The sequence below is a fragment of the Podarcis bocagei genome (assembly GCF_964188305.1).
Source record: "Podarcis bocagei genome assembly, chromosome: 13".
Lineage (NCBI taxonomy): Eukaryota > Metazoa > Chordata > Lepidosauria > Squamata > Lacertidae > Podarcis > Podarcis bocagei.
The window spans coordinates 55,613,373-55,630,506 of NC_138138.1; the positions used below are offsets into that span (position 1 = coordinate 55,613,373).

The 17,134-nt window shown below is 50.4% G+C and overlaps 1 protein-coding gene and 1 long non-coding RNA gene across 5 annotated transcripts in view; one reads left to right on the forward strand and one right to left on the reverse strand.

Annotated features, from left to right (window-relative positions):
* Positions 1-1,196: 1,196 nt before the first annotated feature.
* LOC308572316 lies at positions 1,197-1,970 on the reverse strand. Its single transcript, XR_014001707.1, has 2 exons — positions 1,553-1,970; positions 1,197-1,426 (listed from the first exon to the last, which is right to left on the reverse strand). It is a non-coding gene; the product is annotated as an uncharacterized lncRNA (long non-coding RNA).
* A 4,897-nt stretch (positions 1,971-6,867) lies between these two features.
* LOC308572012 (phosphatidylinositol 4,5-bisphosphate 3-kinase catalytic subunit alpha isoform-like) overlaps positions 6,868-17,134 on the forward strand; it is a 36,946-nt gene continuing 26,679 nt past the window's right edge. For 2 of the 4 annotated variants that reach the window (XM_081167762.1, XM_081167765.1), the window contains exons 1-7: positions 7,573-8,494; positions 8,994-9,240; positions 12,134-12,385; positions 14,087-14,249; positions 14,342-14,551; positions 15,345-15,595; positions 15,690-15,932. In XM_081167762.1, coding sequence (XP_081023888.1) covers positions 12,197-12,385; positions 14,087-14,249; positions 14,342-14,551; positions 15,345-15,595; positions 15,690-15,932 — 1,056 coding nt within the window. In that variant the 5' untranslated portion in view covers positions 7,573-8,494; positions 8,994-9,240; positions 12,134-12,196. Of the gene's footprint in view, positions 7,547-7,572; positions 8,495-8,993; positions 9,241-11,255; positions 11,479-12,133; positions 12,386-14,086; positions 14,250-14,341; positions 14,552-15,344; positions 15,596-15,689; positions 15,933-17,134 lie in introns of those variants that run through there. The other 2 variants (XM_081167763.1, XM_081167764.1) reach the window with 2 other exon arrangements.

Below are 17,134 nucleotides of genomic sequence, written 5' to 3' on the forward strand. Positions count from 1 at the left end.
GTGAGAGCCAGTGTGGTGTAGTGGTTAAGAGCAGCGGACTCGTAATCTGGTGCACCGGGTTCGATTCCCTGCTCCTCCACATGCAGCTGCTGGGTGACCTTGGGCCAGTCACACTTCTCTGAAGTCTCTCAGCCCCACTCACCTCACAGAGTGTTTGTTGTGGGGGAGGAAGGGAAAGGAGATTGTTAGCCGCTTTGAGACTCCCTAGGGTAGTGATAAAGCAGGATATCAAATCCAAACTCTTCTTCCTCTTCTACAACACACACACAGCTACCCCAGTTGGGAGGAATAATTAAAGCCACTCATTCACACAAACATAGACTATGGAGTGATAGGCTGTTGTCTGCAACAAAGGCACCAACAAGTTTGTATCAGAAAGCTTTGCATTTAACTTCTGAGCAACAGCCTGATCTTATTAAAGTTTTATTCAAGGTACAACAGCACATGGACAGCAGACCAGGGCTGGGGAATCTGCTGCTTTCTCAGTGTTGTAGGAAAATAGTTCCCATCATTCCTCACCATTAGCCTTCAGCAGGGGCTGAAGTCGTCCCACAATATTTGGTCACAGGTTTCCTTGCCATACACAACCAATCTTGAAAGAATCTTGTTCTGTCACTTCTCACTTGGCTCACTAAACAGCTATCTAATGTGTTCATGTCAGCCCTATATACTTCTTTCAAATCCATTAGCCTGCTTGTCTCCCTGCCTCATTCAAGCTCAGTGCATGAAAGATAGGGACGCGGGTGGCGCTGTGGGTAAAACCTCAGCGCCTAGGGCTTGCCGATCGCATGGTCGGCGGTTCGAATCCCCGCGGCGGGGTGAGCTCCCGTCTTTTGGTCCCAGCTCCTGCCCACCTAGCAGTTCGAAAGCACCCCTAAGTGCAAGTAGATAAATAGGTACCACTCCGGCGGGAAGGTAAACGGCGTTTCCGTGTGCTGCGCTGGTGCCGGCTCGCCAGAGCAGCTTCGTCACGCTGGCCACGTGGCCCCGAAGTGTCTCCGGACAGCGCTGGCCCCCGGTCTCTTAAGTGCGATGGGCGCACAACCCTAGAGTCGGACATGACTGGACTGTACGGGCAGGGGTACCTTTACCTTTTACACTGAAGTGTGCATTGCATTGTTGTTCTTCTACCTGTCGTTTGGCGGATTTGTTCTTTTAACTTTGCTGTAAGAAATCGAAAGAGAGAAACTCTGGGCTGTAGGAAGAGGAAGAGGATAATTAGAAACTATAGTTTCCTTGAGATATGCACTGTATACACATATTCTTCAATTTCCCCTTCGTTCTCATTTATAGAGCTCAGAGCAATGTGGTAGAGTGGTTAGAGTGTGGTCTGGAACCAGCCCGGCTGTAGGCAACCCAGACACAAATTGCCATTCAGCCCTGTAGTTCACTGGGCGGCCTTGATTCAGACTACCTCGCAGGTTTCCTTTGGAGATAAAATACGGGAGAACAATTATCAATTTAAGTCCTGGGAGGGAGGCTAGGGTAAAAGGCAATAGAAATACAATGGTAGTAGCAGTACCGACAAAAATTAATTTAACAATAAAAGCACCCGAACAGCTTGTTCAGCAAAGGAATTTACCATTAAATGGAATCCTCTATTCTCTGAACTCGCTGAACATCATTCTAGCTAGTAGAGAGGAAAGGTTGGAAGGAACAATCAATGTGCTAATAGCTTCACACCTCCTCTCTATAGCTTCACAGTGGGGTGGCACTAGCCATGTGCCAAGATTCAGAACTCCACCTGCTTCTAGCTGTCACTTAACAGCTGATAGAAAGTTCCAGAATCCAAGTGTGGTTTAAGTGGTCCAGGTACATGTAGCTAGTGAGCCATATCTTGATCAGTTTTGCTGCATAAGTAACTCCTTCATTTACTCTCCTTTCACCCAGTGATTGGAATTTAAGGAAGGCCCTGCTGGATTAGACCTGAGAACTCGGGAGAGGCAGAGCTAGCCAAAGAGCAGTGTGCACGTGAGACAAACATTTGTTTGAGTCAGCATCCTTCCCCAAAAAGCACTGTGACTGGGGATTCCTGATAAAATAATTGCCTCTGATTAAAAGTTAGACCTGTCAGTCACCTTGGACAATTCCTCCCTCTCAACCAAGGGTGTATTCTGTAAGCTTGGTTTTGCTTTTTGCAAAAAATAGCAGGGTTTCTTTGTTGTGACTGAGCGAGCAAAGCACCACAAGGTTTCAGAGGGAGGGAGCGTTCCCTACTTCAGCTTGCGGGGGCCTCAAAGAGATCCCTCCTCTCTCAGGGAAGCACCAAAACACTCCCAGGGCACCCTGATTCAGCTGGGGTTTGTTTCTATTCCTCTTTGCTTTCGAGAACACCTTCCGAGTTTCTCCATGTCTTTCCGCTCTCCCTTCCTCGAGTCTTCCTTGCAAAAAGGGGATAATCAGATCATTTGAAAATGTCTCACTGACGTTGGCTAAAAGTATGGAAAAACTAAGCCGCTCGCTTAATTTGCATAATTTATTCAGATCAGGGAATGTGACTTTCCTGCTGTTTTGCAGACTTGGGGCATTTATTCTTCGTGGAGATTATAAGATATTTATTAAAATTTTCAAAGTATTACAAAGTAAAAAATAAATAAATACAAAATAAAAATAGTTAAAAACAACTCATTCTTTCCATTACTTATTTTTCATTAGCTTATTTCCCGGACCTCCTCACGCCTCCCTTTTTTGTATTCCAGTTCAGTTTGTTGGTTCAGCAAATCCTTACCCTCTTTGTTTATCCTAATCATTGATCTTAAAATATTGTAACGTTAAATTTTTGCCTATTAATAATCCATTTTTCATATACCCTTATAGTATTACAGCTGAAAACCACTTAATTTCTATCCAACATCATTCTAACATTCATTAATTTTACAATATTTCTGTAGATAGTCTTTAAATTTCTTCCAATCTTCTTCCACCGACTCTTCTCCCTGGTCTTGGATTCTGCCAGTCATTTCTGCCAGTTCCATGTAGTCCATCACCTTCATCTGCCATTCTTCCAGGGTGGGTAGATCTTGTGTCTTCCAATACTTTGCAATGAGTATTCTTGCTGCTGTTGTGGCATACATAAAAAAAGTTCTGTCCTTCTTTGGCACCAATTGGCCGACTATGCCTAGGAGAAAGGCCTCTGGTTTCTTCAAGAAGGTATATTTAAATACCTTTTTCAGTTCATTATATATCATCTCCCAGAAATCCTTAATCCTTGGGCACGTCCACCAAAGGTGAAAGAATGTACCTTCATAGAATCATAGAATCCTAGAGTTGGAAGAGACCACAAGGGCCATCGAGTCCAACCCCCTGCCAAGCAGGAAACACCACCAGAGCACTCCTGACATATGGTTGTCAAGCCTCTGCTTAAAGACCTCCAAAGTAGGAGACTCCACCACACTCCTTGGCAGCAAATTCCACTGTCGAACAGCTCTTCCTGTCAGGAAGTTCTTCCTAATGTTTAGGTGGAATCTTCTTTCTTGTAGTTTGGATCCATTGCTCCGTGTCCGCTTCTCTGGAGCAGCAGAAAACAACAGTTTCTTTACATTTCCAACATTTATTATCGGGAAAATGATAGATTTTTGCAAGCTTGACTGGGGTCATGTACCACCTGTATACCATTTTCATAATATTCTTTCTTATTCTTGGTGGAGATTACACGGTGCATGGAGCATAATTAAGATGCCTGCCCCCACAGCATATATTCTCTCTATGGATTAGTTTATCAGTACCTTTCAGTTAAACTGGCTGTGGCCTGGAGTGCCATTTCACGTTTCAGGGTGTGCCTGTGTCGTGGGACAGAATGACAGATGAACGGCAGGTGGGCGGGCCGCCACTCAAGTCTTTCTTTGGCGTGGCTTCCTGTCTCTGGACTCTTGCTTCTTGCCCGCCCAGTGGCTTCTGGAGGAGAGTGGCTAAGTTTTTTTGACCCGAGGAGGAGCCACCAGCTCTTTGCTGCCTCCATCCACCCCTTTGTCTCTCTCGGCTGCCTCTTCGTGCCCTTGAAGGCTTTCGTCTGAGACGCTGGGAGAGGAAGACGCAAACCACAGTGCTGAGGGAAGTGGCGTCTTGCCCAAGGTCACCTATGACAGAGACAGGAATAGAAAGGGGGAAGGGGAGCCACTTCCTGGCTTCCCATCCCACGCATGCCATGGCTCAGAAATAGGAAGTTGGCATGGGATTCTCACACTGATTTAATATACATGACTGGGCACAACATGCTTTTTTGGCTAGGAGGCAAGAACTTGAAAGTGACTTCTACAAAAGAGACACCCAAAATAGTTAGCTAACAGGACCTGCCTTCTCTCTCCCCCCCCCCTTCTATTCATGTTCCTCCGTCTCCCCTCTTTCCTTCAACTATGTCAAATATCTTGGATAAATTGCTGAGGCATTTTATTCTCAAAGAACAAAAAGGATTCTTTCGATTTGTGAAAGGAAAAAAAGGCAGGCCCTGATTTTTTGGGGGTGGGGGTTGTGGGGGAAGGATATTTCTTTTTCTCTCTTTTCTCTTTAATTTTTTTTTAACCCAATAGCTTGAAGTTCATGCAGCATTTTTAGGGGGTGACTCAGCGTTTGGCTCCAGCCACTTGTGTGTTCCAGACAGATGCCCTGGTCTAGATGTTGAGAAATGCTTGTTTTCGTGGCCGGCTGCCTTGAATGAGGCCAGTCCATCCCTGCAGCATTCCGCTTCTCCCCCCCCCCCATTTTCTTTTCCATATGGTAATGAGCATTGGTCTTGTGCATGAGGATTTATTTATTAATGTGAGGTATTCAGACAGACCTGGACTTCTGTCTTTATTTGGGTGTGTTTTTTTTAAAAAAAAGTTCTTCCCCACCTTTTCCACTTCAAACAAAAGCACCCATCGTGGCAACAAACAACTGGGATTGAAACAAAATTTGAAACGTCACTGCACAATCCAAAACCGGCAGGCTGATGCCTAAATTATGGAGAGGGAGACAAAATCAAGCAACGGCCAGACCAGGCAAAGAAAAATGTGTTAAGAGGGCAGAAAATCAGCAATGAGATGGATTCGAGACAGTATGCTTCTGAATACAGTGGTACCTCGGGTTACATACGCTTCAGGTTACAGACTCTGCTAACACAGAAATAGTGCTTCAGGTTAAGAACTTTGCTTCAGGATGAGAACAGAAATCGTGCTCCGGCGGCGCGGCAGCAGCAGGAGGCCCCATTAGCTGAAGTGGTGCTTCAGGTTAAGAACAGTTTCAGGTTAAGAACGGACCTCCAGAACGAATTAAGTACTTAACCCGAGGTACCACTGTAGTGGCTGCTGTGGAGAGACATGTCTTGTTGCAGCCGGGGCAGATGAAGGCGTCCAGCTGCGCTGCTGCAGCTGCCCCATGCTGTCTCTTCTCCCTTTGCTCCTCCCAGCGGTCATTCCTCCTCCGGTCACTGCTGTGGCTGCATAACCCGTACATCTTAAAATCTTAGATCTGTTGCATTAGAAGGAACCATCTAATAGGCCAACTTCCTGCAATGCAAGAATCACTGCTAAAGAATCGCTGGCAGAGGGCCATCCAACCTCTGTTGAAAAACCTCCAGTGGAGGAGAGCCCACCAACTTATGAGGGAACCCCTTCCAGTGCTGAAGGGCTCTTACTGCCAGGAAGTTCCTCCTAATGTTTAGTCGGAATTTCCTTTCTTGTCATTTGAATCCATTGTTCTGGGTCTTCCCCTCCAGAGCAGCGGAAGGCAAACTTGCTCCATCATCCATGTCACAGCCCTTCAGATGGCTCACTTCTCAGTCTCCTCTTCTCCAGGTTTCTCCTCCAGCTTGCCAATACCCTCCTTAGACACATCCAGCTTTATTCTGCACACCCCCCCCCCGCTGCCCCCCATGCCTTGATTGCAGCCTTCTCCAACCATGTGCCCTCCAGCTGGTTTGGACAACTCCCATCAAACACCAGTGTGTGGTTGCCGGGAGTTGCCATCTAAAACATCTGGCAGGCACCATGTTGAGAGGGAGGCTGCTCTAGGAGGAGAACCAATTGGGGCCTGCGTGGGTTGGCTGGAGCAGAATGAAACACACATGCAGTTCATTATCAGACAAGGGAGAGTTAACATCATCATCATCATCATCATCATACTTTTTCTTCTTTGGCAATCACTCGTAGCATTGTCTTCCATAAACACGGTTTTAACAATGAGTCCATAAGTGACTGTGGGGGCCAATTCTGGACCCACACATCCTTCCACAGTGGGGACATTGGTTTCCAGGCGGGAGTCAATCACGGTGTGGATTTGCCAAGCGTGCCTTCCTCGTAGCACGTTTCTCCCTTGCGTCCTGAGTCCGAGTGTCTTCAAAGCCCACGACACCTTTGGTAAAGGCTGTTCTCCAACTGGAGCGTTCGCAGGCCAGTGTTTCCCAGTTGTTGGTGTTTATACTACAATGCTGAGGTTAAACCAACGCTCCCATCCCTTTTCTCCTTTGCTTTGGAATATAAGGGTTATGCCCAGGGCTGGGGTCCCAGTCACTGGAGTCTGGACCATTCAGGCCAAGGGAGCACTGCCCCACTAACCTCAGCCTGCCCCAGCCCCAGCCTGCCTGCCTGCCTTCTTATTTACACCCAGCAAGGGCGTAGTTGACGCAGGTGGCACTGTGGGTTAAACCACAGAGCCTAGGACTTGCCGATCAGAAGGTCAGCAGTTCGAATCCCCGCGACGGGGTGAGCTCCCATTGCTCAGTCCCTGCTCCTGCCAACCTAGCAGTTCGAAAGCACGTCAAAGTACAAGTAGATAGATAGGTACCACTCTGGCGGGAAGGTAAACGGCGTTTCCATGCGCTGCTCTGGTTCGCCAGAAGTGGCTTAGTCATGCCGGCCACATGACCCAGAAGCTGTACGCCGGCTCCCTTGGCCAATAAAGCGAGATGAGCGCCGCAACCCCAGAGTTGGCCACGACTGGACCTAATGGTCAGGGGTCCCTTTACCTTTACTTTTTAAGGGGGTAGTTTGGGCTGTCATTGGCTTTAGCGCCACCCTGCCTCCCACCCTACCAGCCTCAATGGGCACCAGCCACCAGGGCCTGGTGCCTGCCACATCTTTACAACCACAGCTGCAAAACTTGCAGGGAAAGGCCACAGCTAGGTGGCAGAGCTTCCCCAACAGCATCTCCAGGGAGGGCTGCCTCCTGAAAGAGTGTTAGAAATTAGCACTTTTCTTTTGTTTTTATAAAAAAAACCCCTCAAAATCATTTTATAATGCATACAAAACAGAGAGAACAAAGCTATAACAACAGATGAACATTGAAAGATGAAAAACGAAACCTGTAAAACGAAAAGCACTTAGAATGAGTACAGTTGCGCGTCAGTCAAAATAACAAAGCCCAAGTAAAGAACATTAGCATTATCTGATTCTTAAGTGTCGTTACAGATTTGCCAGGCTTGTGACCAGGGTTGTCTTGAGAATTGTCCTTCCGCTGTCTATGTAATAAAGGAATGCCGGCTCATATAAGAAGCACCTGGAGGTTCTGGTCCTTGTGGACATCTCAAGTTCACCCCCCTCATGTCACCATCACAACCCCCCCTGGGTGGTAGGTGAGTCTGAGAGGTAGCAACCGTCCAAGGCTGCTCCAGGGGAATGAAGGCGGATTTGATCTTGTCTGGGGTTAGACCTGATGAATGATGCTGGGATGGCAACAGATGGCTGCGCTTGCCAACCTGGTGCCCTCCAGATGTGCTGGGGCTGGTGGTCCTGCACATCTGGAGGTTGACAAAGGATGCCATACCAACGAACGTTCCAGGAAAGCTCTCCCCGTCTGAGCTTTGCACGCGACGCCCAAATTAGTATCTCAAAACATACTGCGGAATCACACACAAACACCCCCGTAACCACCACCACAACTGAGCCCCTTTTGTGCAAACGTCTGTATCAATTTACGCAAGCGGCAATGATTCCATTTTCTCCTTGCTCTCTCCCCTCTCCCCACATTTTCCTATCTTTAGGGCAGGTTTAAAAAATTGCAGCCATCCTTTTTCTCTCTCATTCATTCCCCACCCCCACCTTTCCTGGAAAGAAAGGGGGGGAATAAACACACACACCCCTCCATCTCCCAAAAAATTGTCCCTTCCTGGCTGACATTGGGATGAATGGGGGTGTTGGATGGGGGGGGGGGAAGAGATGCGCCCTCTTTGCTGCTGGAATTCGGGTGTTGCAAGAGGTGGGTTTAAAAAATATATATTTTAGATAACCAATTCTCTCTCCCTTTCCCCCGTTCCCCTCCCAGCTGTGTGAGAAACCCCGGATCCAACGGAAATCCGTGCTTTTCCATGCCGGATACGCGGCTTGCAAAAGCTCTCTCTGGCCGCTGGAAAGGGGGAGGCGGGGGAGAGAGGAATGGGACCCGATGGTCACAGCAGTAGGGGAGGGAGAAGGCTCTTTCGCGGTGGGGGGGGGGTGGGCTGCGGAAGGAGGAAGAGCCCCTGCATCCTTCAAAACCAAGACCTAATCTTGCCTTCTCTTCTGATTCAAGGACCCGGAGACACGTAAGTCGCTTTCTTTTGTTACAAAACCCCCTTTTCCAGTGGTGGGGATAACGTAGACCAAGTTGCCGGCGGCGGAGGGGGGGGGGAGGAAAAGGAATATATTGATGGGGGCTACCTGCTTCGTTCCTTTGGGGACTCCAGCTGGCAAAAGCGAGGAGGGCTCGGGTTTTTATTTTCCTGTCTTCACTAGGAAATATCCAAACCCACCCCCCCTTTGCCAAAGCATGCGTCAAACCCAACCACAACAGCAGCACCCCACTTCCTTTCTAGAATCTAGACACAGAACCGTTTCCTTGAGTTTATGGGGGCTGGAGGGGGGGTTTGCTCATGGAAAGGTGGGGGGTGTCTCACCCCACCAGATGTTTCAGATACACATTTAGATGTTTCAGATATGATGGGGGGGATATTCATTCTCTCTCCCCCCCCATTCAAGAGCCTTCCTTCCCTTAGAGTCTCTTTGATTATGATTAATTCTATTTTTTATTATTTTTTGCAACAGTTTTTGACTGCAGGAAGGGAGGAAAATGGTTGGCTGGCATAGAAGAGAGACAGCCATGAGGCTCAGACCAGCCGACAACGGAAGCCTTGCGATGCATTCCTAAGGAAACTGTTGGATCCTTACACACACACACACACACACACACACACACACACACACGGAAAAAAAACACCCCACATTTGCACAAGGGGGAGAAAAGAACCCTGAAAACCCTCAACCCCACCGATTTCCTACCCGTTGCTCTAGAGTAAGCAGCCTCAAGGGGGTGATGACGCACATGGGGGGGTGGCAGGATCCTTGGAAGGGATGCGCTTAAAAGACTCACCTCCATGGACGTGGGGGGGAAAATAGGTTTGATGGCTATTGACCGGGTTTGGGGGGTGTGGGGTTTTCTTTTTTTAATTGGAGGGGGTGGGGAGACTCTTGTCTGGAAAGCTGAATGATCAGATTTGCTCTCGGAGAACTGGACGGTGTAGAATTTTCGTAGCAGCATCCTTCTAAAGTGTCACCGTCTTTGTATAATGTAAGGTCGAATGTGTCTGTGTGTTTATATGCATATTGGTGTGTGTAATGCTCAGTGGCGTAGCGTGGGTTGTCAGCACCCGGGGCAAGGCAAGTAATTTGCGCCCCCTAACCCGTGGATTTGCGCCCCCTAAACCGTGGATTTGCGCACCCTAACCCTAACCCCCAGGTGTTGCGCCTGGTGCGGCCGGCCCCCCCTGCACCCCCCACGCTACGCCACTGGTAATGCTATGGAATACAGTTGTGTGAGGGAGAGAGATTTATCATATGCAAACCTCTTGGGAATGACTTGTGCAAGAAAGCTGATACAGTGGTGCCTCGCAAGACGAAATTAATTCGTTCCGCAATTCTCTTCGTCTTGCGGGTTTTTCGTCTTGCGATGCACGGTTTCCCATAGGAATGCATTGAAAATCAATTAATGCGTTCCTAGGGAAACCACCTTCAGGCCAGGTCCGGGGACAGTCTGTCCCCGGACCTCTTCTGAAGGCTGGGGGGGGGACAAGGGCTTTTCTTCCCACCCCCAGCATTTTAAAAAACCCTGGGACAGCGGAGGACTTCTCCGCTGTCCGGGGGATCTTAAAATGCTGGCGGGCGGCATTTTAAAATCGCCCCGGACAGCGGAGGACTTCTCCGCTGTCCGGGGCGATTTAAAAGCCCCTGGGAAGGCAGGCAGGGGGGAGCAAAGACTTTCGCCCCCTGCCCGCCTTCAGAAGGTGTTCCCGCCCCCCCCCGCCCGGCTTCGCAGCAGCGCTACGAAGCCCGGCAGCTGGGGCAGCTGTTCCCGCCCCCCTCCCCCCTTCGGAACATCGTTCCGAAGTGGGGCGGATGGGGCAGCTGTTCCCGCCCCCCGCCCCCCTTCGGAACATCGTTCCGAAGTGGGGCGGATGGGGCAGCTGTTCCCGCCCCCCCTCCCCCCTTCGGAACATCGTTCCGAAGGGGGGCGGCTGGGGCAGCTGTTCCCGCCCCCCCTCCCCCCTTCGGAACATCGTTCCGAAGTGGGGCGGATGGGGCAGATGTTCCCGCCCCCCGCTTCGGAACAGCGTTTTAAATTGCTGGGGGTCGGCAGCGAACGCTCCCGACCCCCAGCATTTTAAGATCTCCCCGGGACAGAGACTTCTCTGCTGTCCCTTGGAGATTTTAAAATGCTGGGGGTCGGCAGCGAACGCTTCGCTCCCGCCCGCCAGCATTTTAAGATCGCCCGGGGCAGGCGGGGGGGGGAGGCAGGCGGGGGGAGCAAAGACTTTTGCCCCCCGCCGGCCTTCAGAAGAGGTCCTCTTCTGAAGGCCGGCTGTGGGCGAAAGTCTTTGCTCCCGACCGCCAGCATTTCCCTATGGGCTTTCGTCTTGCGATGCAAGCCCATAGGGAAATTCGTCTTGCGAAGCGCCTCCAAAACAGAAAACCCTTTCGTCTTGCGGGTTTTCCGTCTTGCGAGGCATTCGTCTTGCGGGGTACCACTGTACTGTATTCTTGCTTCCTCCAACCTGGTGCCCCCCAGCTGCTTTGGGCTACAACTCCCACCCACCAGCTGGGAAGGCTGAAGAGAGTTGTAGAGCAAAGCGGCTTGGACTGGAGGTCTCCAAAGCAACGTTGCCCACCTTTGCCGCTTCACAACAACAGAATCTCCTTCTGGAGATTCACCAAAGTCCCGCTCTGAACATTTTCCGGGAGCATTGCAGGGATTTGTTTATTTAAGTTGTGGCAGGGAGTTAATCTTCTCAGGGTCAGATTTAACCTGGCTGTATTTTAAAACACGTTTTGTTTTTTTTAAATACGTCCTCCCAGAGGTTGCGCATTTTAATAAACAAACCTGTGGTATTACCTTGCTAGCATAGAATCATAGAATTGTAGAGGAAGCGAACCTAAGGAAGGGCTATCTAGCTCGGCCCCCTGCAATGCAGAAATCATGGCTAAAGAATCTGACGAATGGCCATCCAACTTCTCTGTAAAATATCTTCTAAGGAAGGTTGAGTATTGCACATTTGAACGGATGCATAAAGCGCTGCTAGATCAGGCAGTTTCTTTTTGTTTTAGTCCAGCATTGTGTGTGTGTGTGTGTGTGTGTGTGTGTGTGAGAGAGAGAGAGAGAGAGAGAGAGAGAGAGAGAGAGAGAGAGAGAGAGACTCATAGAATTGCAGAGTTCCCAAGGATCATGTAGTCCAACCCCCTGCAATACAGAAATCTCAGCTAAAGCATCCATGACAGATTTGCCATCCAACGCAGTCTCCATACTGCTAAAACAAAACCCTGAGACTTGCTTCTAGCCAAGGCTTTGCTGGAAGTCATGAACCTTGTTGGCTCTGGAAACCTGTGAATCTGTTTGCTGGTGTCGTCAGGCAAGAGTGGGCGGGCGCGTGGGCCAGATCAGTTCCCCAAACTGGGGAAAGGCTTACCATCTGAGTCAAATGGTGAATCCGCAAGGTGCCATCTTTTCAGTGCAGTAGGCAGAGACCTTACAGGCTGAAACCCTCTTTCGCGGGGCTGCATCTATATAATCTTGGGTGGCCAATAGCAAGAGGAGGGGTGTGTCAGTGGGTGGGGCATGTGAAGCCCAGCCTCCCACTGGGGAGGAGCCAGCAAATCCTAACCCTCCTCTCTCTGTGTGTCTTCCCCATCTTCAGGCAGACAAGATGCTTTAGCCTCCTGACTCTAGCACCGTGTCGCGCTCCTCCCCCTTCGCAGCCATGCCGCCGCGCCCCTCGTCCGGGGAGCTGTGGGGGCTCCACCTCATGCCCCCGCGGATCATGGTGGACTGCTGCCTCCCCAACGGCATGATCGTCACGCTGGAGTGCCTGCGCGAAGCCACGCTCCTGGGCATCAAGCACGACCTTTTCAAGGAGGCCAGGAAATACCCGCTTTTCCACTTGCTGCAGGTGAGCCGACCCTGGGCAGCTAAGACAACGGAAAACCGGAAGAGGGAAAGCTTCAGCAAGAGAGGGAATTAGCGAGCCAGGAGCAAGGACCTCTGGCTTAGTAGTCCACAACATTAAAATGAGTTCCCAGTGTGATGCAGCAGCAAAAAAGGCTGATGCAATTCTAGGTGGCATCAACAGAAGTCCAGTGTCCAAGTGAAGTAATTGTTGTTGTTGTTTAGTCGTTTAGTCGTGTCCGCCTCTTCGTGACCCCCTGGACCAGAGCACGCCAGGCACTCCTGTCTTCCACTGCCTGCCGCAGTTTGGTCAAACTCATGCTGGTAGCTTCAAGAACACTGTCCCACCATCTCGTCCTCTGTTTTCCCCTTCTCCTTGTGCCCTCCATCTTTCCCAACATCAGGGTCTTTTCCAGGGAGTCTTCTCTTCTCATGAGGTGGCCAAAGTCTTGGAGCCTCAGCTGCAGGATCTGTCCTTCCAGTGAGCACTCAGGGCTGATTTCCTTCAGAATGGAGAGGTTTGATCTTCTTGCAGTCCATGGGACTCTCAAGAGTCTCCTCCAGCACCAGAATTCAAAAGCATCCATTCTTTGGCGATCAGCCTTCTTGATGGTCCAGCTCTCACTTCCATACATCACTACTGGGAAAACCATAGCTTTAACTATACGGATCTTAGTGAAGTAATAGTTTCACTCTATTCTGCCTTGGTCAGACCACACCGGGAGTGCTGTGTGCAATTCTGGGCCCCTCAGTTTAAGAACAATATTGACAAGCTGGAAGGTGTGCAGAGGAGGGCGACCAAGATGATCAAGGGTCTGGAAACCAGGCCTGATGAGGAACGGTTGAGGGAGCTGGGTGTGTTTAGAAGGGAGAAGACTGAGAGATAATAGGATAGCCATCTCTAAATACCTGAAGGGTTGTCACATGGAAGATGGAACAAACTTGTTTTCTGCTGCTCTGGAGGTCAGGACCCGAACCACCGGATTCAAGTTATAAGCGAAGGCTGGGAGAGACTCTTCTGCCACTCAGTGTAGACAAGACTGAGCTAGATGGACCAAGGATTCCATGTTTTCCTATATCGTCCATCAGTTTCCTTTTGAAGCTATACCGTTGCTCGGTCCCTGCTCCTGCCAACCTAGCAGTTCAAAAGCACTTCAAACTGCAAGTAGATAAATAGGTACCACTCCAGCGGGAAGGTAAACGGTGTTTCCGTGCGCTGCTCTGGTTCGCCAGAAGTGGCTTAGTCATGCTGGCCACATGACCCGGAAGCTGTACGCCGGCTCCCTCGGCCAGTAAAGCGAGATGAGCGCCGCAACCCCAGAGTCGGTCACGACTGGACCTAATGGTCAGGGGTCCCTTTGCCTTTTAAGCCCATTGCCACACCTTGTGGCAATGAGTTCCGTAAGCCAGTGGTGCGTTCTGTGTGACCAAGTTACTTCCTTCTGCTCTTCCTGAACCTATCCCCACATCAATACCATTGGGCGACCCTGCATTGTAGCACTATGAGCAAAGAAGGAAGGAAGACATAGAATGGCAGAATCATACAATCACAGAATTGTAGAGTTGGAAGGGACCCCCAGGGGCCATCTAGTCTAACCCCCGACGATGTATCTGGGAAACGATTGGGTTAGGGAAGGCATGGGAAGTGCATGGGAAGATGGGTCTCTGCGAGGTGTTCAGTGTCTGCCTTTGCTTCCCTACCCAGGAGGAATCTTCCTACATCTTCGTAGGGGTGACGCAGGAAGCCGAGAGGGAAGAATTCTTCGACGAGTCCCGGCGCCTTTGCGACCTCCGTCTCTTCCAGCCCATCCTGAAGGTCATTGAGCCAGTGGGAAACCGGGAGGAAAAGATCCTCAACCGGGAAATTGGTGAGTCCGAGGCCAAACTAGACAAGGGGGGGGGTGTCAGTCGAGTGGTACCCAGAAGGCTTGATGGTCAAGTGTCCCTACTTTGCTCCCAGGGTTTGCAATCGGGATGCCCATCTGCGAGTTCGAGCTGGTCAAGGACCCCGAGGTGCAGGAATTTCGGCGGAACATCCTGTCGGTTTGCCGCGAAGCCGTGGAGACCCGTGGATCTGCGGGGCCCCCGAGTCAGGCTCTGTATGTCTACCCCCCTAATGTGGAATCCAGCCCAGAGTTACCCAAACACGTGTACAGCAAACTGGACAAAGGTAAACAGGGGCTTTATTAGGGGCAGAGGGACAGGAATTGGGTGTGTTTCTATAGCATGCATTTAATTTTTACGATGGGGGGCAAAATGTTTTGGCGAGGAGGCATGGTTGTGTGTTTTTAAAATCTGGGGGAAGGAGAAATGTGGCTGGAGGAGAGATACCACTTTCCCCCTGAGTGAACCCCGATTAGATTAATTTCCTGATGGCTTCCCTACAAAGCCATTTTGGACCATTATAGGTTCAGGTCTTTGTGACCTGTTTCTGCTGTTAGTATCTGTGAGAACGAAAGTTCAGTTATGAGAGCAAGGATATGCCTGGGGTCCATTTTTCCTCGCCGGATGTCCCCTTGTGATGGGTTGCGCACAAGACACATCATGTGGGGACTTCCGGCGAGGAAAAATGGCAGGCGCCACGGCAGCGAGCAGCTCCTGAAGCCAGCCAGAGCCAACTGCGCTACCAGGTTGGCTCCGGGCTGCTGAGGCTGTTGCTATCACGTTTCCTGGGGACAGATTTGCAAATCTGGGGACGGGATTTGTCCAGGGACAAATTTGCAAATCCGGGGACAGTCCCCGGGAACCGGGGATGTCTATCCTTACTGTAGAGTAGGCCAGGCTGAGATATAGTGACTTCGCCAGAGGGTCCTCCCATTCCCTCTCCCCCCCGCCTCCCCCCACCCCGGCCACGCTGACCATGCGCTCTCTCTCTCTCTCTCTCTCCGCCGCACCATACCAGCTCACCCGAATGACAGTTCCTTGTCCTGCTTTTCCCCCCACCCTCCTTCCGTCTCCTGAAGGTCGGATCATAGTTACCATTTGGGTTATTGTGTCTCCAAACAACGACAAACAGAAATACACCCTCAAGACCCCCCACGACGCGCTGCCGGAGCAGGTGATCGCCGAGGCCATCCGGAAGAAGACGCGGAGCATGCACCTGTCGCCGGAGCAGCTGCGCCTGTGCGTGCAGGAGTACCAGGGGAAGTACCTCCTCAAGGTGTGCGGCTGCGACGAGTACTTGCTGGAGAAATACCCACTCAGCCAGTACAAGGTGAGGTGGCCCTTCCTGCCCACAGCCCTGCCTCCCTCCCTTCCACACCCCACGCCACTCACTGCCTCCTCTCTCCCTGCTCCCCCCCCCCCAGTACATGAGGAACTGCATCACCATCGGCCGCCTGCCCCACCTGATGCTCATGAGCAAAGAGAGCCTCTACAGCCAGCTGCCGGCCAACGTCTTTGTGCTGCCCTCCTACGCCCGCCGCTCGGCCACCTCTTCCCACGTCAACGGAGACGTCCCCACCAAGTCGCTCTGGTCCATCAACAGCCTCCTGCGCATCAAGATCCTGTGCGCCACCTACGTCAACGTCAACATCCGGGATATCGATAAGGTTGTGGGGGGAAAGGAGCAAGTGAAACCAGGCATCCAAGTTTCCCCTGGGAGGCAGTAGGGGGGTCATACAACTCGCATTGCACAGACCGACTCCCTGTTTATTTCTTATATTTTGTTGCATTTATATACAAAGCAAAAAAAAGGGTGGCAAATCTTGCTAAATTTATTCTGTGGGAGGGTGGCTCCTTGGAGAGGAAGGGGCCAGTGGTTTTAAGAGCAGGAGACCCCCAGACTCTTTCCTCTCTTCCTCTTAGGACTCATAGAAGGGACCTTGAGAGTCACCTAGTCTGAAATATACTCTGAGTCGAGAGTGGATTTCATGCTCTTTATTCATCTCATAGTGGTGAGGAGGAATGAATGTCCCCTCAAAGTATCTGCTTTATATACATTATTTACACAATGGGCCCCACGTGATTGGCTAATTCCGGAATTCTCCTATAGGCCAATCAGGTTGCAGATTCACTTCCACCTGGAGCTGGATTGGGCGACTCCTGCAGACCAATCATACTGCTGCATTGTTCTAGGACCAATCAGACTGCTGCATTCTGAATCCTAGGACCAATCAGACTGCTGCATTTTGGATCCTATTCACTCAGTACATAACATAGTCCAAACCCCTGCACTTCTGGAATCTCAGCTAAAGCATCCCTGATTCAGATAGCCACCCAACCTCTGCTTAAAAACATCCAAGAAAGGAGATTCCACTACCTCCTGAGGGAGTCTAAGGGAGCTGGGCATGTTTAGCCTGGAGAAGAGGAGGTTAAGGGGTGATATGATAGCCATGTTCAAAGATATAAAAGGATGTCATATAGAGGAGGGAGAAAGGTTGTTTTCTGCTGCTCCAGAGAAGCGGACACGGAGCAATGGATCCAAACTACAAGAAAGAAGATTCCACCTAAACATTAGGAAGAACTTCCTGACAGTAAGAGCTGTTTGACAGTGGAATTTGCTGCCAAGGAGTGTGGTGGAGTCTCCTCCTTTGGAGGTCTTTAAGCAGAGGCTTGACAACCATATGTCAGGAGTGCTCTGATGGTGTTTCCTGCTTGGCAGGGGGTTGGACTCGATGGCCCTTGTGGTCTCTTCCAACTCTAGGATTCTATGATTCTATGAGTCCATTCCACAGTCCATACCGTCAGAAAGTTCTTCCCAGTGTTTAGTCGGCATCGCCTTTCTTGTAACTTGAATCCATTGAATTCCTTT